Source organism: Chaetodon trifascialis, chromosome 12, assembly GCF_039877785.1.
Source record: "Chaetodon trifascialis isolate fChaTrf1 chromosome 12, fChaTrf1.hap1, whole genome shotgun sequence".
NCBI classification, from domain to species: Eukaryota; Metazoa; Chordata; class Actinopteri; order Chaetodontiformes; family Chaetodontidae; genus Chaetodon; species Chaetodon trifascialis.
Genome location: NC_092067.1, coordinates 17717774 through 17745433, shown reverse-complemented (window position 1 = coordinate 17745433; position 27660 = coordinate 17717774). Strand labels below are relative to the sequence as shown.

Genomic DNA, 27660 nt, shown 5'->3' with positions numbered 1-27660 from the left:
AAGCACAGCAGTATTTTTACAATTCATGCAACATTCACGATTTAAAAGACTAAACCTGGATCATCCGTTGGTAAGATGTTGGCACACAAAGAGGGTGAAAACCCCGTTAGAGAGAAGACAAACATACATACATACACACACACACACAAACACACACACACACACACACACACACACACACACACACACACACAAGCTCCGGCTGTATTGGAACAAGGTGGGGCAAATGGCAGGATGGTCTGGGAGGCAGCTTAACACTGTGATTAGATTTGAAGGCCAATTCTATTGATTACAGTGATGGAGGCTGAGGGGAGGGGGATGTCGAAGGTTAGAGTGTGTCTGTCTTTCTCTCAGTGGAGGGGATAATACCAGAGTGCTCAGCGCTGACGCAAACCATGATGGACACACTTGAAAGGGGGTGAGAGAGGATCAAATAGGCTTTCGTGAGACGAGAGGGGTTGAAAACAAAACACAAAAGACGAAAAGGATGAAGAAAGATTTGAAGAGGCCAGAGGCCCATGTACAGGGAGCTCCAAGGACATATTCGTTTACTACATTTATAGGGTTTAGAGATCTCCATTCCCCAAAAGTAAATAAAACGGTCCAGCAGAGCAGAAAAGTATCTCACTGACTCCACTAAAACTGTCCTTTGTGATGGGCTAAGTTCCTCCCTCAGGATATAAAACCCTAATTAATGTTAATGTCTGTTGTTGTCTTTTACAACATGTCAATGGTATGGTCCAAAATAATAATTCAATAATATTGAAACCAAACACATCAAATGGCACATAGTTAAAGTGGATAACAAGGTCACTCAAATGGTAATAGAGCACTTATTAGTACAATACAAATAAAGCTAGAATAATAGCATGGAAGCCATATTAAAACATTTTAGATAACATTTTATTTCAGTATTTTACACCACTTTAATACCACCTCATATGTCTGTTTGTCCAAAGTGAGGTTACAACTAGCAGCTGGTTAGCTTAGCTTAGACTGGAAAACAGGTGGAAACAGCTCACCTGGCTCTGCCTGAAGGTAAGAAAAAACAAACAAAAACAACCAGCACCTCTGAAGCTCATTATTTGACAGGCTGTATGTCCTCTGTTTAATTTTAACAAAAAACAATTAATCTGTCTTAAAATGACAGTTGTGGATTTATGTTCTAGGCTACTTCTTGGCCTGGAGCAGTGACTTCCTGGAGACTTGTTGTGACTGTGAGGTTGCAAGACTCTCCAGACGGAAAGCAAAGCCAATTATCACCCAGTGCCATTCACACATGAGGTATTTGACACAGGGGTCAAGTGCTGTCTGCTTACGTCTTTCCATTGAGTTTGCATGCAATTGCGCCGCCTAGAAAACTCCCCTTAACTGCTGTCTGAACACAGGAAGAAATCACTGTGCCCAGCCAAGAAATAGCTCGATATCGCACCATGTCTGCTAGCTGTAGTTTCATAATGATCATACAGATTTGAAAGTGGTATCAATCCACTCATTTAATGCTCTGCAAAAGTGTATTTCCCAAAACTGTTTTCAGAATTAAATGAGGGGCACATTTTATCCTCCACAGTCTTACACAGTACAGAGCGAGGCCCAAAGATGGCGAATGCTGACACATATTTGTTTATTTATGGGATTATTTGTCTGACAGTGTAAATTCCATGTGCCACAAAGTGAAGACTGGATTTACCTTTCCTCCATCGGCATTGTATTCCTTCTCATTGACATCCAGCAGGCGAGCCAGACCAAAGTCAGTGATCTTGATATGGTTGGGAGATTTGACCAGGACATTTCGGGCTGCAAGATCCCTGTGAACCAGCCTGCGCTCCTCCAGATACATCATCCCCTGCAACACACACGCAAACAGCCATTATTTTCTGTTGGGTTCAATTAAAAACAGCACACCTATCTGCAGGCATGGTATGCACTGGTATGCAGGAAGAGGCATAAACACACACACGCAAGCGCAAATCCTGTTCAACATCACCATCCATCTTCATCATCATCATCATCGCTATCATCACAACTACCATCAAGACCACATTAAAATTCCTATAATTATTAGTGTCATCATCATTACCACCTCATTGTTATTTTTACGGTTCTAATTCACATCAATCAGCAACTAGAGTGTGGAGAAGCCCTCTTTATTGCCAAATGCTTGGCGATGCAGTAAGACCAGCATCAACCCAGAGGCAGGTTTTTAGCAAAAACAGGACCCATGGGAGTCAAAGATTTCATTCAGTACATGGACTGAACAATCAGGAAACTGCCTCTCTGCTCTTTCTCCCTGCCTATACTTTAATTAATAATGATTATCTGCCTTGAACAAAGGCAAATACATCTTTCTCTGACATTCTGAGGTGTTCAGATGAGGTTTCCATGTGGTGTCCATTTGGTAAAAAGTATAGATAACCCATCAAAACCACTTGACCACTGAGTGTCAAACGTGGGCAGCAATTGAGACATGCTGTGCGGGAATGCAAATGTCCACATAAAAGATATTTATTCATAAAAGTATTTTCCACCAGCAGCATCAATCTATAAGTATCAGCATTCGAAAACCATGACAGACCCAGACACACATTATAATGCGGGTATCAGAATTTGCATCACCATAAAAGCAGGTAAAAAGGTTCAATCTAAGACAAAATGCCAATAATGTCATCAAGCTAGAAAAGAACAGCTCTCTATAGACGTGTAAATGCTTGTCAGAAGTGCATTTTGTGCGACACATCCACAGTCTTCACTGCCTTTTTTTTGCATCACTGTGAGAGGAGGACCTGAAGAGAAAGACAGAAAGATGGGGGAAGGGGGACGATTTCAAATTGGACGAGCAATAACAGAAGCTACTTTGTTTGAAGTGGCGAGAGCACAGAAAAACAAGGCCTTATTTCAAACCAAAACAAATTGGATTTAGCTGGAATGAATGGAGGAGTGGATGGAGGAGGAGGAGAGAGGAGGAGGTGTGGGGATAGGTGGGGTTGAGTGGTGCAGTCTAAGAGGTGAGATTACATTGGTAAGGCTATAATCATACTGCCTCATTTGGCTCCCTCCCAGGAGAGAACATGTAGTTCCAGCACACACCTGCACAAACCCACACATTCCTGCAGACATGCAACACACATGGAGGTGCACCTGCGTGTGTGTGTGTGTGCATGTGCATGTGTGTGTGTGTGTGATGGAAAGAAGTTGAGCTCAGACAAAGACCATGCATGTTCAGCTGGTAGAGAGTTATAAAAAGGCAAAGAAGGTGTAGAGGTTCCAGCATAATATCCACTGTTTGTGACTTTCGATCCAAATGTAGGACAAATTTTGAGAAAATTGGCAAAAGAACGTGCAAATGAATGCTTGTTTCCATGCTCTAACGCTATGCGGTTATTAGGAGTTGGTTCATTAAGATGACACAATTAAGAGAGCACCAGTCGAACCTCAAGCTGTGAAAAAAAAAAGACAGAAAACACAATGGAAATATGACATTTCTGTTTGTGTCACATCACATCTGCGCGGAGCGATGAGGACACGCTTTAATCTGCAGGAACAGCTTCTTCTTCTGTCACAGCACACCTGATCAGTCATGTGAGTTAAATGTTCACTACGTCACAACTTCTTTTCGAATGCCTCAAGCGAGTGTAATATTAAAAATGAGGACATTTTGTCGAATGTTGCAGTTTCCGATGCGATGCAAAATACGCAGATGAAACATGGCTATAGAGATACGTGATTGTGTTGCAGCTTTTCCACTTCACTTTGCTTCATTCACACCTTGAGAAAGATGCCCACACTTATTCAGATTAGATGGTGGATATTGTGGACCGCGTCAGGATAGGCTCAACATTCCTGTCAAGTTCTAGCCTAATAATCAGCCATTTCACTTCATCATTCAGCCTGACATCGTGTTTGAGATGCCTGTCTGATTGGATGGATGGATGGACAGAGATCCTGTTACAGTATGCCACAGGCCACCAAGGAGGCGGCGGCGTCAGAGATGTGCTATGATTTTACCGACAGTAAACTGCATTTGGCAGTTTCATCCATTCTTCTGTTCAGTTCTTGACATGACGGACAGAATAACTGATGAGCAGCGGTGAAAAAGCTTCATCGAAGGAAAGGATTTTCCTTTTGCTTGTTTGTTTCGTACATTTCTGTTCATTAGTTTAACACCAAACTAACTGCTGAGCAATGATGTGTTTAAAGCATTTCAGGGAGATGCAGTGCCAGCAGCATGGAGCACTAAAGTGCCACCTATGATTCATAGAAGCAGGAGACCTGACAAAGTGCACAGCACTCTCTCACTGATAGCAAACAGTCTGACGTTCAAGTGGCCAGTAATTGACTTTTCTAACCACATTTTCACTACGTTTTTAGGAACAGCATCGCTGGCTCTGGGCTCAATAAGCTCTTGTGAGCCAAATGTTAGCTCGGCTGCTAACTATTGCTGCCAACTTGGCAATATGTTACCAGATTTATAAACTCTTGGCAGCTGTGCTTAAGAGACTAATAAAAATTATTCAGCTTTTTTTTTTCAAACTATAACACAACAATTTTGTTAACTGCCAAAACATTTGTTAATAAACGTGCTGCATGAGTTTTTCACATCTTTGCTACTAACACGTCTAATCCAAAGAGGTCTGAACCCATAAACTGCTTTACACAATCAAGCAAGCATTTATATGTAAATAAGTTCAGGACCTCACCTGCAGACTTTGTGAGCAGCCGATACCGAATCTCCTAAGAAACACTTACAGTACCTACGATGTTGGTGCAGCTGCAGCGTGACCTGATGTTCAAAGTCAGGGGACATGTCAGGAAAAATCACTCTAATGTAAAAAAGAAGATGAAGCAGATGATGTGTAATGCATTTTTCACCCCTCCAGTGTTTTATCCAGCTCTTGCAAGCGTCAAGCATTTTCTTTTTTTTTTTTTTTTGCTCAGCTTTATATAGAGAAAGGGGGAAGAGGGAGGAATTGGAAAGACTAAAGTTTGGGATTTGAGGTATCCCACAGCTCACACATCACCAAGCCTATATGTGTGTGCATGTCATGGTGGTACACTGCCAGCTTTCTGACAGATTCTTATTTGTACATAAATCGTGCCCGGTAATCTCCTCAATTTTCAAGACAATTAAGCAGTGGAGGGAGAATGGATGGCTTGGCAACCTGCAAATTTTAATTTGCCAGCACAATGAGATTGAGAGGGGGAGGTGATGGAAGTGTGCAGAGTGGGAAGTGGCTGCAGACGTGCGTGAGGAACAAACTTTTTTTTCTTTTTCTGCTCGGTTGCTCTCATTTACTGCCCTCCCATGTGGACACGATGAGAAAATCTCACTGCCAGAAGTTTGTAATTGCAGCAAATCTGGATGCGACAGCCAGGGAGAGCCAGTTGTGGAAGCTGTGTTTCAGGTAAGCCTGCCACCAGAGAAAAATCCACCGGCTTCAGACAGACTCAGTTGTGATCGCACCTCCAGACATGAGCTGCCTTCCAATCAGTAGGGATCAGGCCTGTGCCCTAAACCCCACACGCCAAGGTTTTACATGAAAAAGCAAGCCGAGGAAAAAAATCTCAGCACTGGAAGCAGACATTTCAAGGCTTTGAATATAGAATTTCAGGTAAATAGAGTTATAAACCAGTTTATCACAAAAACCCACTTGCAAGACTCCTTTTTGCGCACTGGATGAGATCAGTCTTCAGGCCATGTTTGTATTTTTATGCATTGACTGAACTGCATGAGCCACATACTCACATTCGAGCAGCTGGTGCAGGTTTAAAGCTTTGAATCTAATTATAAAAAAATGGCTTCCATGTAACCTTCAACAGCTCAGCTGTCTCTGCTGTTGCCCCTGCAGTGGGAGCAGACATTACTAATCCCTGCTTGACTTCCTGTAGGTTTGTTAAACGTAAAAAATACATGCAGAGTTGTTCTTAAGCGTAAATAGCGGTGAGGAAAATCCCATTTACGGAAGAAGAAGGGAAGGTGAACAGGGCATAAGAAGTGCTATAGGTCTGCATGCAGGATGCTTAAGCGCCGTCTCACCCGCCAAGAGAATTACTGCTCCCCCCGAAAATATTCTGACCTCCCTTCACGGTTATTTATGCTTATTTCACAGAGTCATGCGAGCAAAACCTGAGTGGACGGGATTGTCCTCTGATGTGTTTCGTGAAGACAGATTTTTTTGGGGGGGTTGGGAGGCAAGGGGCTGAGAAGATTAAATCAACAGGGGAAGAGCGAGGAAAGGTGGCGCCCATTTTTCACCGACTGGCACTTCCCACCGTTGTTTATTCTTGCAAGATAGACACACACGCACACACACACACACACACACACAGGGCCGCACACAGAGGAAGCTGTCAACACACACACAAGCAGCACACACACACACACACACAGGAATCTATAATCAAGTGATTCATTCCGATTCAATGTTATTCAAGAGGAAACACTTCTAATGAGATTGAACATCCTACAGAGGCTCCATAAACCCCTTCTGTGTTCTCTTTCTTTAGAGAGTGTGTGTGTGTGTGTTAGGTGATTCACATTTTCATTCTCTGGAATCCAGATTAAACCGTTCTTTTATTAGCTAAAAAAATAGAAGGCTTAGGATATTTGGAAAAGAGGATGGCTTAAGAATTTGTTAATGCGACACACCACATTTTATTATGTGTGCCATAAATTTGCCGACTGCCTGGTGACTAATGCGACCTGTTTTGACAGGGTGGGTTCTCCCACAGTGACGGCGTGTTGAATGGATTGTGAAAAAGCATGTCTTTGCTTCCTGGACTCTTGTTTGCACATACCTTTGAAAATGTATATACTGATCGTGTTTGTCCATGATACTCAATCTGAGGCTGGCTTCTCTCATGTATATCAGCAGTCCAGGAAGTGACTGCGTCTGGCTGCTGCATATCACAACACATAACTCAACTTGTAACACAATCGCAGCTTGTTTTACTGGTTGTGTACTCATTAAACTAATGTGATTAAATCGTTAATTAATAAACCAATAGCACTAACAAAAAAAAAAAGAAAAAAAAATCCAGTTTAGCTGTTTTCACATCTGTCTTGTCTTTATGCTAAGCTACACTATGCTAATCACCTCCTGGCTCCAGCTCTGCACTTATAAAACAGACATGAGGGTGGTGTCGATCTTGCACAGCTGAGTCAGCGTTTTCCCTGCTGTTTCAGCGGGTCCGCATCTGAGCAAACATTGTCACTCCCACAAACGAGCTTTAGCGACCAATGTGAACAATGTGAACATAACGACATAATACAACTTTATTAATGCTAATTTGTTTTGATCCTTGCTCGATATCCCGTCTCTGCCACACTCATGATAAATCCTAGTCTCAAAGCAACACTTCACTGTAATAATAATAATACTGTATAATAACACTATACTGCATAATAATACAATAGGTTATATTATCGAATCACCGTGAAATTCACTTTGATTAGCTTTTTTCTTACAGGCTGTCAGCTGTTGTGGGATACTGTACATTTCCTTTCAAGTGCAGGATAGCAGACCCATTAAAAAATTTGATCAATGTGAATGAGAGTAATTTTGTTCTAGACAGTGAACGCTGAGCAGCGAGAGGGCATGACTCATCTCTGCTGTTTTTCTCTTTTGTTGTACAGCCTCTCTGGCTCATTTTAACTGGGATGCCAGTATTTCTGGAGGGCACAGAGTGCTTGGTGACTGTCTATTTTGTGTTATCACATTGTGAGGCACGGGGCGTTTCATTGGAGGTTGGTGACACCAGTGCAGCATCTCCTTGACGTTGTGCATGTTTAATGTATGGTTTGGATATAAAAAGATCCCAGTGGGCATGAGAGGAGGTGAATCACGGTCTAAGGAATGAGGTGAAACGAATCGGACCGATGTGGAGGAGAAACTGAGAGAAAGGGGGGCGGCGGTGGTGGTGATAACACAATAATGATGAAAGCAGTAGGCTTTCATTTCATTTTGAGCTCCCATGTCAGAATGAATTTACAAAATGACATTAGGGGGCAGCTTGAATATGAACAATTTGTCAGAGCACAGACTGCGTTAGCAGTGTGTGAGGGGAAACCTTGTCCATATACATTTATTCTGTCTGATGAATGCTTAATACAGATTCCACCGCCGTACCTACAGCGCACAGGAGGGTTAGTCCTCCTTACGTGAACACACACAAACACTCTCATCACCTTCAATTAATAAGCGGATGGCAAAGGACTTCTACTGATTAAAGAAAAGGCTGAATGAATGTAGATCGTGTATTAGAAAGTGTCTGCAACATTCAAAGACGTTTAATGCCACTCAGAAACTCAGGGATTCTTTTTATGTTGCATTGTGTGTTGGGATGGATGTGCTATGCTGTGTCTTTGTCTCTATTGAAATGATTTGTGTCCTCCGACACAGAAATCTGAATATTGTGATGATGGGAGAATGCTTGTGTCACCACACTTTCCTATATGAAAAAAGTCAAATCAATGTGTTGTGCCCATGTGAAATAAAATCAAAATGTGTTGAACCACCAAGTACATTTCTTGCTTTGATATCTGCTTCTCAGGTCTTACGATCTGCCTCAGCCCAAACGATCTCCATCAATGCTAATCTCACATTTCTAAATTACCAGGAATTAACAACCAAAAAGAAAATATGTCAAACTAACCTTCTGATTTATGGGGCTATTTGGCAGGAGTGCTTATCCTGGGTGTAAACATTATACATTAACAGTACAGAACAACCAAGTCAGGTTTACATTGATCAAAGTTGAAATTTGTTTCAGCACAGTCAACACGTTTCAACACGTTTTATTCTGTGAGCTTTCAAGTCTGAAAAAAAAAAAAAACCAAGAAGTTTAATTTATTAAAACCAGCATATGTAATTGAACACAAAAATCATAGATCAGGCACCTTAATCTCTTTTCCACAAATGTTGTTTCAAGCTTGAATTATTGAACTCACTCAGGACCAACCTCTCCGACTAATACTACTAATGTTCCCTCTTTGACTTGTAGGTGCAATAAAAGTGCAGAAAAACATGGTGGATGTGAAAATCAGTGGGGATCTCCCCTCCCTCCGTCTCCTGTCTGTCATGTGTATGTTTCTCTGCAGGGCGTGGCTGACAGGTTGGCCTCCTCCTCTCCTGACCACAGCTGCTCTCAATCAGGCAATCAAGACTCACCTGCTGCCACAGTATATAAGCAAAGGTTTTCCACCAATTGTCAGTTCATCCATGTGGTAACGACAAAGACCTGAAGTCTCTCACTGAAGTATTTTTTCCCTGGTAGCACCCTGACTCTTTTTTTGTGCTCAAGTGCCTAATCTCCACCTGTCTTAGTCCATGCCCTGTTTGTTCGCTCATACTGACACAATTGGACTGGACACTTGTCTGGCCTGTTCCTCCTCAGTCATCTCAGAGCTCTGTGAATCCTCTGGATTTGTCTGTTTGCACATTCTCCAAACATTTATTAAAACTATTGACTTTTACTTGTCTCCTGTCTCTTCTGTCAGAGTTGTGGCACTTTGGGTCCCGGCAATTTCCTGGAAAGGCTCAGTCGTTCACAAGCAAGGATGGAGCGAGGTTCACCACTTTGTGAACACATGATTGGATAAAGGACATTGCTACTTATTACTATGGACTCAGGAACAGTTCATAACACAGTTGTCAGTAAATGCAGTTCGTTTGCAAATGACTTAATTCCTCTTGTATTTACATTTTACAGAGCTTCCCAACTTTCTAGAAATCAGGGTTGCACATCTCTGCAGTCAGGTCAAGCATCAGTTTCACCAGCAGATCCTGCTTAATTTTGATGTTTGTTTGCTAGCAGGCTTGAAAAAAGATTCACTATTCCAGCCCCCGAGTAAATTCACTTCAGAGCAAAGTTCAGTTTCAGACACCTCTATTACAGAGTGTAATGTTTGGAGATCACACAGGACAGAGGGAATGATACTGCTGAGCCTTGAATGATCACAGACAACATAATGATTTGTAGAAAAATATCAAATGCCACAAGGTGATCGAAAAGGTTGTGTTTTACCTCGTGACAGCGGTATTCTATGTGCGAGACGAGGGTACGATTCTGAGGGAGGGTGGCTGTGTTTTCGCTGAAGAGCTGTCAAGCAGCCATCACTGTAAATGGGATTCAACCTCTTTCCTGTAACCGTCACTGTGGCAGCTGAGCAGGGAATGACCTCACTTGGCCGCGGCTGCTGAAGTTAACAATCCTGCTGTCACAGAATTCATATCTGCTGCTTCCAATTGAATAATCAAGTCAGAATTCAATCTAAGTTCAGCTCATGAATGTGATTACAAGCTGCAGGATCTGGCAGAAGGTTGAAGTTTGTGTCCAGTCAGAATTTCTAAATAAAATTGTATTAATGTCTTTTTATGGAAGAAATGGGCACTCCTGGTCAGGTTGTATAATATTACTTGTTTAAACAACAGAAAGGGGAATAAAAATCAAAAGATTTGAGAGACTGAGGGAGTAACAAAGAGCAAATCTCATCAAAAAGCCAAAAAGAATCCCCCAAATGTCTTTTTTTGGGTTCTAAAAGGTATTTTAAGCATAGCTCTAACAGATGCTTTGCCAGTAAAATAGATATAATCTCGAGCCTATAAGGCAGATTAAGCACATCTTTCATAGACTGCCCTGTTTTAGCTCTGAAGAGAGAACATCTATTCCATATGCACATTAAGATTTCTAATATTGTTTTAAATAAGGAGAATAAAAGTTCACATAAATGATAGTTTTAATGAAGTGAGGCAAACAAAAGAAAAACCTGAAACAATACAAGGGAGGAAAGCATTCAGAGCCCTTTGCTTGAGAGAAAGCTCGCATTTCTGAAGGCCCTCACCCAGCTGGCTCTTATGAATGAATGTATAAAGGGTATCCTTTGACCTCGCCGCCCACAGAAGGAGCCGCACAGGGAAATGCTCAGGAGGAGAGAGAAATAAAGAACAACGGGACAGCTGTGCTAAGAAATCCTGCTTCAGGTGAGAGTTTGATGTAAAATGTAGATTTCTTGTTTGCAACTATTGGCTTCAAAGCAAAGAAATGAATCTGAGGAATTCATGTAACGGCAATAATTCTAATCCATATGGATGCCAGTTATGGTCGCCTGTGCAGAGGAATTTAAAGACACTGTCATGCCAGCTGAAAAGTGAAGCTTGTACAGCCTGAACACATTAAACACAGCCAGTCAGAGAACACTTCTTGTGATGTTTGATGCTGTACGACATGTATTTGGCTTCAAGGGAATTAGAATGCTGTTGAGATTGCTTTTATGGTCGCTTTCCCCTCTAAAGAATGAAAGAACATGTTTTTGTTTCAATCGAGCTTCTGACTTTATTTTTATGTTTTAACTTTATTTATTCACTGAAACCAATGCTCCTTTTTATGAGGAGGAAGCAATACTGTGTGCTTTATGTACAGATTCAAAACTGCTTCCCACTGACATTAAAGACTAACACGTTATTACTGATCGTCATGTTTGGGTGAACAGTTTTTGACTGAGCAACGCTCTTGAGTTTCACCTAAAAGGTGACTGAGAATGTTGTTCAGTGAAAGCTGGACTCATTAAAGATGCCTTAACGTCTGCACGCCGCCAAACCCACCAGACCGTACCAAGAAAAATGAGTTCGCCTTTCTCAACAGCATGTGCGGGTCATGCATTTGTGGAAATTCAAAAGGTTAGAGCTACCAGACTGTCCTTTAAATTATAAGGCAATATTTGACAATCAGTTCTTTGCATTTTTCTTCAGTTTTGAAGATGCTAAGCTCTTGGGTTAACTGGGACATGGACCCTTCCTGCTCATTTCTAAAACAAGTTTGTATCAGAAACAAGCCTGCTATATGCACTTATTCATATTTTTTCTGTGAAACTCCTTTTTCATTTCCTTACTTGTGCTGTCTCTTTCCTTGACCTAGAGGTAGTTTTACACTGTAGAAGTGTGCAGTTGTGTGCGCGTGTGTATATGATGTATAAGGTAGGGAGGATGCATACAGCAGAGGTTGGCAGAGGCATGACAGCATATCATCAACATCTATGGTCCGCTGGGGTCTTAGGGGTTTAGGTGAGGTTGAGAGAAGGGTAGGATGTGCAGAGCAACACAAAAAAACAAGAAGACAGCAGAAATGGAGCAGCTGTGTATATGGTCAGGGCGGAGAAATACAAACACTCAGCAGAAGCTCATCCGTCTTTCCCCATGTTCATCGAATCAGGTCATACTGATAGGTCAGAGTGAAAGACGAAACAATGCCATAAAAAGGGCGTGTTTCAGCAACTCTTTCGTCTCTGCAGGGGTGTCAGTTCATGAAATCCTGAGTGAAGACCCTGCATCTAAAATCCTCATGGGCCATTTTCACTCTCACAGCACAGAAAGGGTGCAGGATCTACAGCAGCTGACTCAAAGTTCATGCAGGGCAACAGACGGATGAACAGTGTGCCATCCAGCAGCCATTTCTGGCTAAATAAAATCCTCTCAGTCTCAGCGTATCATATACTCTGATATGCTGGGGGCTTGTTTTTCATGGCAATGCGAGAAAAGAAATCCACAGGTGTTGTATGGGTACCAGCTACCTCAACTCAAACTTTACTGTGGCTTTTAGCACCAAGATAAAACTTCCTGTTCCAGCTCACAGGTTGACAAAAAGCTATTATTTGGTCGGTGTGATAAATTAAGAGATATATGTTACAGCTCATCTGCTTAAAGGTAACATTTGGCCTGGATCGGATCCGATGATATGATTTTAATTTCAGATAATGCTTGATTTTTGCTCTCTATTATAAAAACTGAGCACTACACGGCTTGGACTTCGCTAAGCTACGAGGGTTAACTCAATAAATGATATCAATTCCTTTACTTCTCTGCCTCAGTCTTTTATCTCATTTTCTCGCTCTTGCACATGCTTCAAGATTGAATACTGACTGGCTATCTGTACTCCAGTCATGCCATCTGTCTGTTTGCTTGTCTCTGTCTGTCTCATAGATAGAAAGTATGGGCCCACATTGCACAGTGTTGCACACTTGGTCATCAATGACCCACATCGAAGCTGGCTGTGAAACTGCAGGGACTGCCAGTTCCTGTGGCAAACACAAACACACACACAGGTCGAATGCACGTTAGCAATACAAACATATCGAATTATTGTTGCTATGGGTTTACACCCTGAAAGGACTGTGATGCAGAGAGACAAAAACAGGGAAAGAAAGGGAGTGAAAAGCAAAGGCAGGGACAGAGAAAGGTGTGCGTGCATCTGTGACCCAGATTGTGCAATACGACCTCGCTTCCTGTCAGTTTACCACAACACTCGCTACTGCCACCCTGCCAGCATGCCTGTGCGCCAGGCCCCCTCAGGCACCTTTGGGATCAGGTGGCAGATTGATAACACACGCCAACAACATGACCTTGTCCTGGAAGGGCCCACTCAAGCCCAGTGATGAGGGCAACAGAGGCCAATGGGGTGAGTGGGAGTGGAGGAAGAATGAGACACCAGATGGATATGTTAATGTACTTGGCATGGTGTAATCTGCCGCTATCCCTCTCTGTCTTGCTCTTTCTCTTTTTCAGTCCGCCTCTCTTTGTCAATGAGTAACCACAGCGGAAAGTGTCATTCTTAAAGTGCCATGACGTTATATAGAGTATGACCGGGCAGTCTCTATCAGCAGCCAAAGAGCTGCAGCCACATGATCACGTTTCTGGCACAGACCGGCTTAATTTGTGTCCTCTTCAATTACAGTAGCCTGTAATTTGTACAAACAGGAAATCGCAACAGACGGAGCTAAGCTTGCTCATTAGCGCAGAGATTCAACCAAATATCTGCTGAAGTCGTCACAAAATAACATGCTAAAGATCGCTAACATAATCACAGGTGGCACCTTTGAATGAAAGCTTCCTCAAAACAGCAGGTTCCAGATGTGTGTAGTATACGTGTTTGTGCGTTTGCATTTAAAACCCTACAATGAACAGTCTGTTTGAATGAAGGGTGGTCATGGCGCTATTGTATTCACTTGGTGTGATACATGACAGCATGTAAGCAATTAAACAGAGCAATTTGCCAATAACTATTTTTCCTGATGTGCACATGTAATAATTACAGGCATCAAATAAAATGCATGAAACAGATTTTTTTTTTTTTGCAAGCTACTAAAATGTCTCTCTAAAATTGTTTTGTTAATTAATTTGTTGACATGCTGTCAGAAAATGTTTACTCCCTGATGGGAATGTGTAACTGATTTGAGCGCATGGAAAAGGAAAATAATGAAAATAACTGGGCAAAGTGTATCTTATTTGCATGTAATAAGGCTTGAATTTATTTGATTGATGTCACACAATCTGGTCATTTGCTTGTGTGTGTGTGTGTGTGTGTGTGTGTGTGTGTGTGTGTGTGTGTGTGTGTGTGAGTTTATATATAATATGGGGCACACATTAATGCAGACTAAAGCATGAAGTGTGTAAAACATACACACAAATGAGCACCAATACACATTCTCTGGAAAAGGCGATAAAACTGCACACACACACTCACTCATGTACACACACAGCATATATTGTGGCAGTGTCTCCCAACCACTCAAAGGCACCGATAACCTAAAAAAGGTATTCAGAAAGGTAAACAGAAAAGGAGTAAGAAGAAAAAAAACAACAGTACCCGACCTCTCAAGGAGAAGAGCCGTTTTGTTTTCAGTCCGTTTTGGCTAACAGGAAACGTGTTCAGAGATTCTCGCTCTCCTCTGCTGGCCTGTGTACTGAAGGCCATGATCATAATCTTTATTTTCTGTCTCATAATCAATTCGAAGCTTGATTTCAACTATGTCACACATCTGTTAAAAGGTGTCACAACTTTCCTTCGTCTGCAGCAGGCATTGACTTCGCTTAGCTGTCTGACAAACAACATGTGGAAGCATTTCAGATTCAACACCGCAAAGATGGCGGCTAAAGGTGAGGCTGTCGCTCAAGCCTTACAGTAAAATCACGGCCACAACATGAACAGAATTCAATTTAAGTCTCTTGTTTTTCAGGTTATGCTCTTTGGGGATTTGGCATGTTGTTGAAGCCTTAGAGTTTTACTTCTTTGAGCTTTTGTTCATCTCACATTGAGTGAGCCTGGTCTCTGTATGTGATGTTTTCTAACAAGGCTGTTGCTTGGTGCGAATATTTTTTTTCACTTCAGCCTATACTTAATTTTGATGGATAAGTCCACACTTACAAGGTAGAGAGAGGCAGGAAAAGAAAAGGGAAAGACGAGGTTTTTGATGATGAAACCCTGGATTCAAATTTGAGGTCGGGTTTGGTTCGATATCCTTTTGAAAGCTTTTCTTGGCAGTTCTGCCTTCACAGAATGTTTTGGTAAATTCCTGCCATCAATGCATGAGCCCGTATGATGAATCAAACGTTCCCTCCTGCTGGATATACAGTATTTCGAATTAAAACAAATACATCTTGCATTATTTAGCAATATGAAGCATTAATATTTTCATTTTGTGACAATGCCTCTTCAAATATTCATTCAATTTGACTCATGTAAAACTGTATTCAGGCCAGCCCTCGAGTTAGACTCTCCTCTCATGAGTGGGCTCTTTGTCCGAGGCAACAAATCACACACGTGATAATTGGGTCCTGTGAGTTATGTTGATTCCCAGTAACATTTTAAATTTTGAAACCATTTAGCTGAACAGAGCGCTCCTCTGTGAGCTGGGAGAAGTGTATGACCCTTCTGCCTTATGAAACTATTTCAAAGCTTATTGCATTATCTCCTAAAATGCATGGTTGTCAATCTAACCCTAAGTGTATTTGTCTTAATTCATGAAAACTTGACATTTCTGGAGAAAAATGATGTTCTGCCAGCAGCAGCATGATTTTCTTTCTGTCCTTAATCACACTGGTACAGCTTGTGCTGTCTGGCATACGACAAACATGGTTATGAGTCAGTCGCTGACTCAGGTTGATGACTGTGAGAGAGAGCAGCTGTTGAGAGGATAAGTTTATTCTGATTTCTTCACCTTTCAGAGATGGGACAGTGGCCCTATCTGGTGAACCATCCGTCTGCTTGTGTTTGAGTGTGGGCAGCCCGGTCTGTTTGTGTTTTCCAGTGAGGAAGTGTGTGGAGATTGCCTCAGGTTGTTTGCATAGGGGTGGGTGTGTTGAAACACACTACTGAGACGCCTCTCGAGTAAACATCAGCTGTGCTTGATTTGATCTGCAATGTTGCTCACAGGATGGGCCTTAAAATGTGTGCGCTTCTTTATTTTACGCAGATACTGTCTGGCAGTCGTAAAATCTCTTCCAAATGAGACTCGGACAAGCTGGTAGCTCCGATGTAAATGTTTAATACGAGGAATGAACTGGCAAAACACGCTTAAACACAACAGCACGACAGGTTGCCGCCTTTTCAGGCTGACAGTAATCTGGCCGAAGGAGAGCCTCCTGTGTAAATCGGCAGCATTGTCGAACTGAACCAAGTTTTGAATAGAAAAAGCATAAAAGATTGATTTTGTGAAAATAACAGATTTGGTAGCAGATTGTTGTTTAGCTGCTCTAAGAGAATGTGTGTTGGCTCTTTGGCTCGGACCAATCTGCCTGTATGTTTTTTTTTGACAAGAAAATGTGCTCATTGGACAGAAGGATGAAATGATGCTTTATAAAAGAAGGCTGAGGCAATCTTGCTTGGCATCCAAAGCTTTTTCTGCAGGCCTTCTCTTTTAACTCATCAGCGCAAAGTCCCTTGGTTTGCTTTCACTTTCTGCTCAATAGATCGGTAGTTGTTTGACCAGTGAAAGCCACAAACTTTACCATAACTTTGCTAAACCAAAGAACATTTTTACATTTCAGGTACAGTACAGTGCATCCCTCTGCCATCCTGCTTTATATCCATCTATAATGTTATGTGTACTGTAAGTTTGCCAATTTACAGGCCAATTGATCAGACCACAGGTGGTAACTGGTGGAGTGGCCTGTCAGCACTCAGACATCTGCAATCAGAAGAGAAAACAGCATGCAACAAGCTTGCAACTTCTCACCGATCAATAAACGGAATAACTGCCACTTAGACCATTATACCATCCTCTTTCGGGTCCGGAGTAATGAACTGTAATAGAGAAATGATAATAATGATGATAATCATAATTAGTGGGATAATAATAGGGCAATCACGGGGTACCGTAACGGGAGACATTAACTGTGATCTATGATTGATCTGCTGCGAGGCTGGCAGCTTTGCAATCGAGCAGGCGTTCCAGGGTGATGCGGAGAGGGCGGTCTAAGTGGGTTTGTTGATGTCATTTAAAGACAAATTCACAAATATACAGAAATAGTTACATTGTTGTTTAACACAATCAGTTACACACTAATTTTGCCACTAAACTTAAACTTTTTTAATAGGATTGTAATGGCAGCCAGTCTCCATGTACGCTTTTATTAGAGGGCCAGCTCAGCCAAATTACAGATAAACGTATTTTCTTACTCTCTCTATCCAGCCATACCAGCTTTCATTTGGTTTTGATATATTGCCTCTGAGATTCCTGCGTCCACCGGTGAATTAAACTGTGTTTGTGTTGGTCAAAGCATTGAGACAACTTACATTAAAAAAATTAAACATTACTAACAGAGCACGCTGCCAACAGTTTTCATATGGAGCTTTTTTTTCTTTGGTAGAAAGAAAAGTCCAATTAAAATGCTCACAGGGATTTTGCAAATTATGCAAAAATCTCCCAGAAAGATATCAAAAACTTAAACAAATAAAAACCAAATGATCTACATGGCTAAATATCAAATGTACAGGTTTTATACAGCGCTTTTATCCAAAGACCTTCATAATTGCCCCCATTATGCAAACGATACAAATAGCAGAAGTGGTCGAAAATACCAAATGTATTTTATTGTTTCTTTCAACGTATTCCAACATTTGGAAAACATAAACATCTTACCAGGCCTGTCTGGTGAAAGGAAAGTTAAATGAGCAAGCATGAACTTGCAATTGCTGTGACGGCGTATGAGCATGCATCGACACGCGTGTATGTGTAAGTGTATGGCTGTCAGAGTTTACTTCGTCCTTTGTACTGCCAGTAAATAAAACATGCAGTGTCTCTCCTCTGTCCAACAGGTGTATGAGTACATCTGTATATCATGGTCTGGATTTGAACCACCTTGCAAGTGCGTGTGTGTGGCTGAGAGACCCTGAGGACAGAAAGCTGCCATCAACATTGTACGGCTTTCTCTTCTGAGCTTTGCGATGTGAGGCTCTGTATGTGTGCGGGAGCAGGAGTGTGAGTGTGTGAGGCCTTTCCAGCCAGCTCCAGTTTGCCGAAGGGAGCGCGAGACGTGCCCGCATCCTGTCGACGAGTTTTAACAAAAGCTATATTATGACGGGAGGATCCTGTCTCGGCCGTGATAACAGCTTCAACAATGCCAAACCCTGGACCCTGGTCAGGACAAATGAGCGGGACAGGTTTTTTATAGTTTAGTTTAATTTGCTTCATTTCTCAGACGATACTGATGACACACCAAAACAACCTTGAGCTGTGACAATTCCACAGAGCATCTTAGGACACTGTGAAAAGAGCCGTGAGCTTTCGAAATATGCTGTTTTGGCTTTTAGGATGTGTTTGGATATGAATCTGCACAAGCAGGGTCCACAGGCACAGGGGTGCAGAGCTGGGCAAGGACGAGGAAAGTGAAAATCAAAACAATTTGGTTTCATTATAGGACAGTATTCAAATTTCACTCAGAGACACATTTGTATGCTTACAAAGTTCCACTGAGATAAGCAGACTTGTATTAGCATGAAAGACAAAGTCAGCGTGTAGGTTATGTTCTTCATCATGCCACTACAGTATTTTTCAGCCATTTAAATGTAAATCAAACAACTTTATACACCGTCACTACTAATGGCAGTGACTTATCATTAGGAAATGGCAGGGATGCATCAATGTCCAACCCTGTATCTGCATGCTAGAAAAACACATCGCTCAACAATGGATAACATTCAAAGCATAAACCAGAAAAAGCACGACAGCCTCACGCAGCAGCCAAATAATCTCAGCTTTTGCTGCCCTATCAAAGACTTAAACCAGTAAAGCTGCAGATGAGGCAACAAATGTTAAAATAACACAACCCCAATTCAAAAAAAAAAAAATTGGGACACTGTGTAAAACATGAATACAGAATGTGCTAATCTTTTTTGACATATACTCAATCCAAAAGAGTACAAAAGTAAGATATTTAATGTCTTACCTCATCAGCTTCATTGATTTTTATAAATGTATGCTTATTCTGAATTTGATGGCAGCAACACGAAGTTGGGACAGGAGCAAAAAAAGACTGTTAATATAAGTTTAATATACATTTCAAATAAGTGATAAGCTTCAATATAACTATGAGAAATTCTAAAGAATCAAAGCTAAAAGACACAAAGAACGTGAGATTTGACTCTGACTCACAAACTGTGTTTATGCGTCTTGGTGGCATCTTTGTAAAAAGAATGAGTGAGGTAAAAGATGAGAACAACAGTATATTACACTGCCCTCTGTGCGAGTCAGACACCTCTGAAAATAACAGATGGTGCAGGTCTGTATGCATGACCGTATTCCTGACCTGCGCTCCAACAGCTACATCACGAGTCCACACCCGTTCAGAATTTTATTGCTAATTGCAGTGAACTGGAATATGGAGAGGTTGAGATCATTAAAAGGTTTAATGGCATGTTGGTTTTGCTTGACTTTGATTGCTTTTTTTCCCCCTCACACTCTCTAATCTTGGTAAATGTTTTATCACCACGCCAAAAAGATTTCCTGTAATTGAACTGATAGTTTAGGAAATGTGCTTGACACACTTTGAGCTTCATCCAGCACTTGCTGATGAGTGTTCCGTCAAAAATAGGCTCCAGCAGATAAGAAACATATCAAGTCATGGCCGGAGGATCAAGAGTATTTCAATTACAAAAACAAGTAGCCCTAAAATGTCCTGCCACAATAACCACGACACGGTAAACAAACTGTTATGCAAATGAGGTCTGGGTAATTAATGAAGTAATTACCACATACTTGTATTTACAATGTTCTTGTCTTCAAATAGAATTAGAACTATGAATATGGACTCCATATCTCAAAGTGTCAGAGAGTTAACAAGTCACTAATGCCTCATTAACGTGCACACTTTTGCAGAACCGTAGTGGAAAAGCTTATTGCACAGTTGACTTATTGCGGGAATCTGTGGTGTGAGACATGCAGGGAATATGGGGTTGAGCTTGGTCGATTGACAGCTGACTGAATGTCAGACACTTTGTGATGGACAAATTACACCCCAAAAAATGTTACTGACAGATTACACCTGTAATGTACAATGTCACAGTGGGTCTCCCCGTGTGCTTGGGAATCCACCAGATATGTTAAGGGCCTCATGCTTTTTATTTGGAAAAATCCTTCTTACATCTGAACGGTTAATTCAAGATGAATGACCCAAAACACCTAAATGTCTAAAATTGCTGTTAAAATGCTAAGCTAATGAGAAATGGACAGCAAGAAGACTAAAAATCAGCACTAACTGTTTGAGTGACCTCTCAGACTCAGTCAAGAATGCTATATATACACAGTATATATATACTGCACAACTATACTGACTGCTACACATTTCAGATCAACGAGATATGAGTCATCCAAACACCCCTTATAATGGATCGGTTTCATCCTCAAGTCCTTCATTCAAAGGTCTGGCAGGTGATTGGCAAGCCACAGGGGTGAGATGGCACGGAGCTTGTCTCTCGCAAAGGGCTGGACATGTCAACCAGACATCATCACACACACTCAAACCCACAAACACACATTCATTCATCGACCCTTTGAGCGGGAATGCAGACAATGCAAGCAAATGCACGCGCACATTTTATTTGAATGCAAAACTGCCATTGACATCCACTTCACACTCACGCACTCTCTTATTGTTCCACACATACATACACACACACACGCAGGGTTTGAGTCAGTTCCAGAGAGGCTCGTGAGGAGGCATCTACAATGGCAGGCGACTAATTGAAAGTGAAGTGGGTCCAAGCTGTCGCAGCGTTGGCCTTCCGCCTACATGGCGAAGAGATGACAAGCTATCCACCAGCGATACAGCCTGAACACACACTCACACACACACACACACACACACACACACACACACACACACACACACACACACACACACACACACACACACACACACACACACACGCACACACACACACGCGCACACACACACACACACACACACCAAAACTCTGATGGCTGTGAACTACCTACATACACGTGCATGTTTATAGTGCATTCTCATAGAGCGAGATAGCATACATAAATTCATGTTAGCCACCCACATCTCCAACCACCTCGAGGGATTCAAACCCTTTCCTATGTAAATGAGTAACATCTAACAATGATAACAACAGCAATAACATAAAAACATCTTCATCACACACAATGGTTTACAATAGCGTGCTTGTCAATCCACAGAGGAGCTTTAATCAGGATGACGGCATTGAAGCAAGGTTCACTCATGTCATTCTGGACAATTTAGGGAATTATAAAACTGTTAATCACCAGACAAAGATGCTGCATATATTGAAGACTGGGTCATCTATGGATGATGTTTGGTGATCAATTTAAGTTGGGTGAAAAAGAGCAGACCGTATCTACTTGACCTTCGTCTTCAGCCACAAAACTGCAGAGAAAAAATATCATTGGGCAAAGTGGTGCTAAGTTACTGGAAATAGGCACACTAGAGCATTTAATACTGTTGGTAAAACAATTTCAGTCACTGCCAATGTGAGAAGATGTTCTTTATATCTTGTTTCAGCAATTTTATTGCCAAACCCAAAGGCAAGCATGGGAAGCATAAAATTATGTCAGACTGTATTGGTTGGATTAGTATTGACTCACGTAAGTCAGGGAAAACATAATGTTTGCTGATCCATAGCTGAAGAGTTACAGGCCAAGATGTGAATTGAATGGCATTACAGGCAAACTGTATTGCTGTATTGACCCTGAATGTTTGCCTGCATATCTATATTTATGATTATATAAAATATGCCAAATGCTTGTATGGTTGTAGTTGCCCATTGCATAAAAAGAAGAAAAGAGGAAGCCAACAGAAAGGCTCGCCCATAGCTGAAACAGGCCTGAAGCTGCTCTTAAATGCAGAGCCTCCATCTTAACCTCAACAGAGCGATACTCAGAATAATCAATAACAATTACAACAGTGCAAAGTGGTTAATTGTTTTTATAGTGTACAAACCTTTCCTCTATGCCTTGGCAGTCTCTTGGCTGGATCCCATACTTTTCAAATTAAAGTTCAATTGACTTGTTGAGAGAGCTCAACAGCCCAAACACACACAAGCACGCAACCACACACACACACACGCACGCATGTTTCCATCACTTTTGGGGATATTACATAAACTTACATTAATTTCCTGGAGCCTTATCCTAACCTTAACCCAGGTCTTCACCCTGAAATGTAATGATTTACATTATGGGAACCTGCACTTTGACTGGCAATGTGAATGTGTAAACAAATTTATGCCCCGACAACATGAACAAACACAAACACACACACATGTATATACAGAGAAACAGATTTCTGTTTGCAAGATGTGATTGTTGGTGTATCCTCAGAGAAATAAATCTAAAATCAGAGGGTGAAACTGTGGTGAGGAGACTGAAAGAGTGAGAGGAAAAGAGAAGTAAACAGTAAACTGATGACATATTTTATACATCAGTATCTGTGTGGGTGTGTTTGTTTGTTTGAGGGCATTATGATGTATGTGTGTACTTATGAGATGTTCACTTTGCTAATGTTTGTGTTTGCTACTTTGGATACCTACAAGCCTTCATTTACCTGTATGAATGAGTGTGTGTCTGGTAGTCACTCAGTGTAGACCCGTCTCCCTGCGCTGCCAGTCTCATCCATTGTGTGGGCTGCCTGCAGCCATCCATTTCCCCCACCGCCCTACCTGGCCACATCCATCTCTGCTCAGATGCTGTTCAAACTGCATCACTGCTATACGTACGTGAGTGTGTGTGTGAGCGAGCCAGAGAGAGAGAACTCTTCCTGGCTTGTTTGTGTGCGCCTTTGATTGACAGCATGGCAGCCATGAGTCAGAGCAGGCCTAATAGTCTTTGTATATTCCTCTGTCCTTTGCGGAGACTACCTATCCGTCAGCTGCTTTGAGGTTTGTGCTTTTCCATTCAGAGGCCATTCTGGGTGACCAAGTTTCACTACAAAGACAGAATTTGTTTCACTTTTTCTTGATAAAATCGACCATTTCCAGGTAAAAAAAGAAAAAGAAGAACAATAAAAAAAAACCCCTCCAAATGCTACGATTAGAACAAAGACTACATATCCATCCTTTCAGTTTGCACTGTTCATCCAGACCTGGGTCATGGTGGAAGCAGCCTGAGCAAGATAACCCACATGTACCTCTCCCTTCTCCCTGGCTGACTCCTCCTCCTCCAGCTCTTCCTGGGAATTCAAAGTTGCTCCCGGGCCAGATGCGATATGTAATACCTCCATTGTGTTCTGCCCTCGTGTTTTCTTCCCGGTTGGATGTGCCAGCAATGCCTCCACATGTGGAGGTGTCCAGGAGGCATTCTAATCAGATAGCTGAACCGTCTCAATTGACTCCTTTTGGCACAGAGGAGCAGCCGTCCTACTCTAAGCTCCTTCTGGATGTCTGAGCTCCTCGCCCGACCAACCCTGTCTCCTAGTAATTATGTTTATATGCAGCTAATTTGCATTCATAATGACGTTGTCAACACAATGTTCAGAATCAACACTTGCATCAGTGAATGAAACACGATATTTTATGTTCCATGCTCAATGTGCAGGGAGGTGATCAGGGTGGGTATCTGGGGTACAAAGAGCAGAGGACCAGAGTCCAGGGTTCACGTCCAGACACAAGCGCCGAAGTTAAGGTTCGCCAAAGATCAGGATTTTGCTTAATAAAAATTCACATTTCAAGCCACTGCTGACTTTTTCTGTATTAAAACAGACCATGATCTTTCCCTAACATTTACCAAGTGCTGTCAGTGTCTGAAACCTAACCATAAAAAAAGCTGTGAAATGCTGTAGTGACTGCGAATGGAAAGTGCATTGCCAGATTGCCTATTGTGGTGCAAAACAAATGAAATACGTTGTCAGTAAACATACTTTCAGTATCAATGTTTTTGCAACTTGCCAGGTATGTTAATTAACAACATTTCCTCATTATGTTATAAATGAAAAAGTAGCTTGATCGGCATTACATTTCCATCAAAACATATTTGCTGTTGCTAATTACTTAGTATGTAAACGTAATTTGTAGAAGACAGGGCTGCACCCAACAGCGAATGCAACTAATCTGCAAAGTCTTTTCGGCTGCTTGTGTCTGCAATCTGCTCAAAGCACACGATCATAGCTGAGGGCTGGACATTAGACCGACTAGGTACAATTCAGAGTTCACGTTACTGCTGCTAATGATAATAATTAAACCTATATTTATATATAGCATCTTTAAAAGGAAAGTTACCCAGTGCTTTAGAGTGAAACAGATGAGAAAAGTAAAAGAGCTCTACAGCTGAGGGGCCCTGACAGCAAAGGTCTGGTGAGATTTAGAAACCATTAGTAAGGCTCTGCCAGAGGATGTCAAGCAGTGATCAGGCTCATATGGAGTTCGCAGATCACAGGTAAGGAGCCTGACCATCCAAGGCTTTAAAAATGAGCAGTAAAGTCTTAAAATAAGTTCTAAAAACCCACAGGTAACCTGTGAAGTGCAGCAAGGCTTGGTGTGATGTGGTTGCTTCTCCAAGAACGTGTTCAAAGCCTGGCAGCAACATTTCGTATCAACTCCAGTCTTTGGATGTTTCCCCTGCTGATAGCAGAATAAAGTGTGTTGCAGCAATCAAGTCTGGAAGAGATTAAAGCGTGGATGATCTTTTCTAAAGCTGCAAATGAAAGGACTGACCTGATCTTGGTTAAATGCCTCAGCTGGAAGCAGGACTGCACCACTTAAGTCACTGAGCATCACAAGACATCACAAGTCCAAAAGTACACCATAGACCAGATGCATGCATCATCATCCACATCCATCCATTATCTATACCGCCTATCCCTTTCGGGGTTGCGGGGGGCTGGAGCCTATCCCAGCTACAATGGGCGAGAGGCAGGGTACACCCTGAACCAGCCAGCCGATTGCAGGGCCACATGCAAGGACAAACAAACATTCACACTCACACTCACACCTACGGACAATTTAGAGTCATCAATTAACCTAATGAGCATGTTTTTGGTCTGTGGGAGGAAGCCGGAGTACCCGGAGAGAACCCATGCATGCACGGGAAGAACATGCAAACTTCACACAGAAAGGCCCCGCCTGACCCGGGGATCGAACCGGCAACCTTCTTGCTGTGAGGCACGCGCACTGCCTGCTGCGCCACCGTGCAGCCCCATCATCCACATAGCGATGAAAATGTGGCATGTAAATAGTCAAAAAGACCCATAATAGACCCCAAAAAAACCAATCACTGATGCCACCATAGCTTTTCAGACATTGTGATTCACTGTTTTGAAGGCTTAGACAAGGTCAAGGAGAAATAAAATGGAGTGCAGAACCTGCATTAGCGACAAGCTGTTAACATTGACCAGGGCAGCCCTAGTGCTGTGCAGAGAGCGAAATACAGGACTGAAACTTTGCAAAATTTGATTGCTGTTCATAGAAGTAATTCATTGTTTTCTAAAACCTTAGATAAAAATGACAGCTTAAAGATGGGTGTGAAACTAATTGAAAAAGAGGGAGCGAGAAAGGGCTTCTTTAGAGGGGGTAAACAGTGGGGTGTTTAAAATCTGAGAGGAAAATGCAGAGAGAGAGAGAGAGCACCTAGCAATGGCTAAAACATCCCAACAGACTGCAGAAATACACCTTTTAAAAACCAAGTGGGAACACAGTCTGGAGGGCAGGTGGAAGCTTTTTGAAGGCTTGACGGAGAGATTTCACTGAAGTGAGTTAATGTTGAAGGTGGGCAGGAGTCAACACAAAGCTCTCTGGTTTCCGTGTTAATGTGCTATCAAATCTTCACTGTGTTGTTGGAAAAGTAATGAGGAAATTCCTCACGTCTCTCTGGGGAGGATTCAGCCGGCTGGGTAAGCCGGGGGTTCAATCACAGAGTTCATGGTTTTAAAGAGGATTCTGGGATTATGACCCTGTTTAGCAATCAGTTGTGAAAAACAGGAGTGCCTCGCCTCTTTGATCGCACACTAATAAACAGAGGTGAGATTTTTAAGAGAAGTAAGGGAGATGATGATCATTCATTCTTCTTTCATTTCCGCTCTATCTGCCTTTTAAATTCCCTGTTTCTTCATATAACCATGGCAGAGAATAATGTTTTGACTTTTCCTATATCACAGGAGATATTCATTCACGCAACAGCTATTAAAAACAGTGACAAGCTCCTCCATGGAGAGGCTCTGGTGTTCATGGGTACTAGAAAATGTGTAGCGGTAAAAGCTTGACAGAGACGAGGAGCAGAGTGAGAGAATCAGAGTAGGAGAGTTGGGGTCAGGAGAGAGGAGTGGAACCTGGAGGAGCTCTGACTTATGGTCAATCAACCAAATTCACGTCTTCCTCAAAGAAAGCATAGGAGGCCACAAAGTCAAGAGTGTCCTTCGTAATGGCTGGCAACGCTTGGCATATCAGATGAGATTAAAAGAGAATTTGATAAAAAATGAGGAAGAGGAGCAATAAACATGGATATTAAAATCAGCAAGACCTCTGTCGTATTATAACATAATGACTGATAAAAGATGATGAAGATTCCTGAATAAAACTGTCTGCGGGTTTCGATTCCAATTAATTACCTCCACAGGTGACTTCACTGGTCGGTTCTTTGCCTCTCCTTAAAGGAGTGCGAATCAGTGGTGGAGTCTTTGGTTGGAATGAAAACCTGCAGAATATCTTCATGACGTGATTGTTTATTTTGGGGATATTAAATTTTGTGTCCTTAAAAACTTTAAGGCATCAGTGGCCAAAAGGATTGATCGTCTGCCACTGATTTTCCAAATAAAACTACGAAGAAACATATCTTCATTATTGAATTTATTGGTACGGAGATGCACATTCATGGATGAAGTGCACTGAGAGAGCATTTAATATGTATCAACTACAGCCTGAGCTGTTGTATATCAAGCCTACAATATGTCATTGTGTCAATATGTGAAGGCAGTTTGATCCAATTCCCTGAATCAATCATATTTCTTATTTATCACGGGTTTCCCTACAACTTCAGCAACATGCTATGATGATACAGTACATTGTGCTTCCACACCACTTACATAACGACCCCCCCCCCCCCCCCAAAAAAAAATCTATGAATTCTATCTCAAAAGTCCTCTACTTTGATGAGAATTGCAACTGATGAAAACATCCATAAAGCTGCTCTCTCAAATCAAACAGGCCTTTCAGGCTGATATTTACCCAGGGGAAGGGAGGTATTCTGGCTGCTAACATTGAATCATACACTTATTTATGCAGTCATGAAAGACCAACACAAAAAAGCTTCAGAATTAATTAGTTTGGGAATGAAAGGGAGGGAGACAGCTAGAGCAAGAGCTGGAGCGAGGGGAAGGGAGATAGGCGGACACTTGTTGACATTTCTAAGGGTTGGTAGTA

At 41.9% G+C, this 27660-nt stretch overlaps 1 protein-coding gene across 2 annotated transcripts in view; it reads right to left on the bottom strand.

The window, feature by feature from the left end:
• The window catches only part of LOC139340766 (receptor tyrosine-protein kinase erbB-4-like), a 297802-nt gene that overhangs the window by 12543 nt on the left and 257599 nt on the right, over positions 1-27660 (bottom strand). For both annotated transcript variants that reach the window (XM_070976738.1, XM_070976739.1), the window contains exon 21: positions 1691-1846. In XM_070976738.1, coding sequence (XP_070832839.1) covers positions 1691-1846 — 156 coding nt within the window. The remainder of the gene's footprint in view (positions 1-1690; positions 1847-27660) is intronic.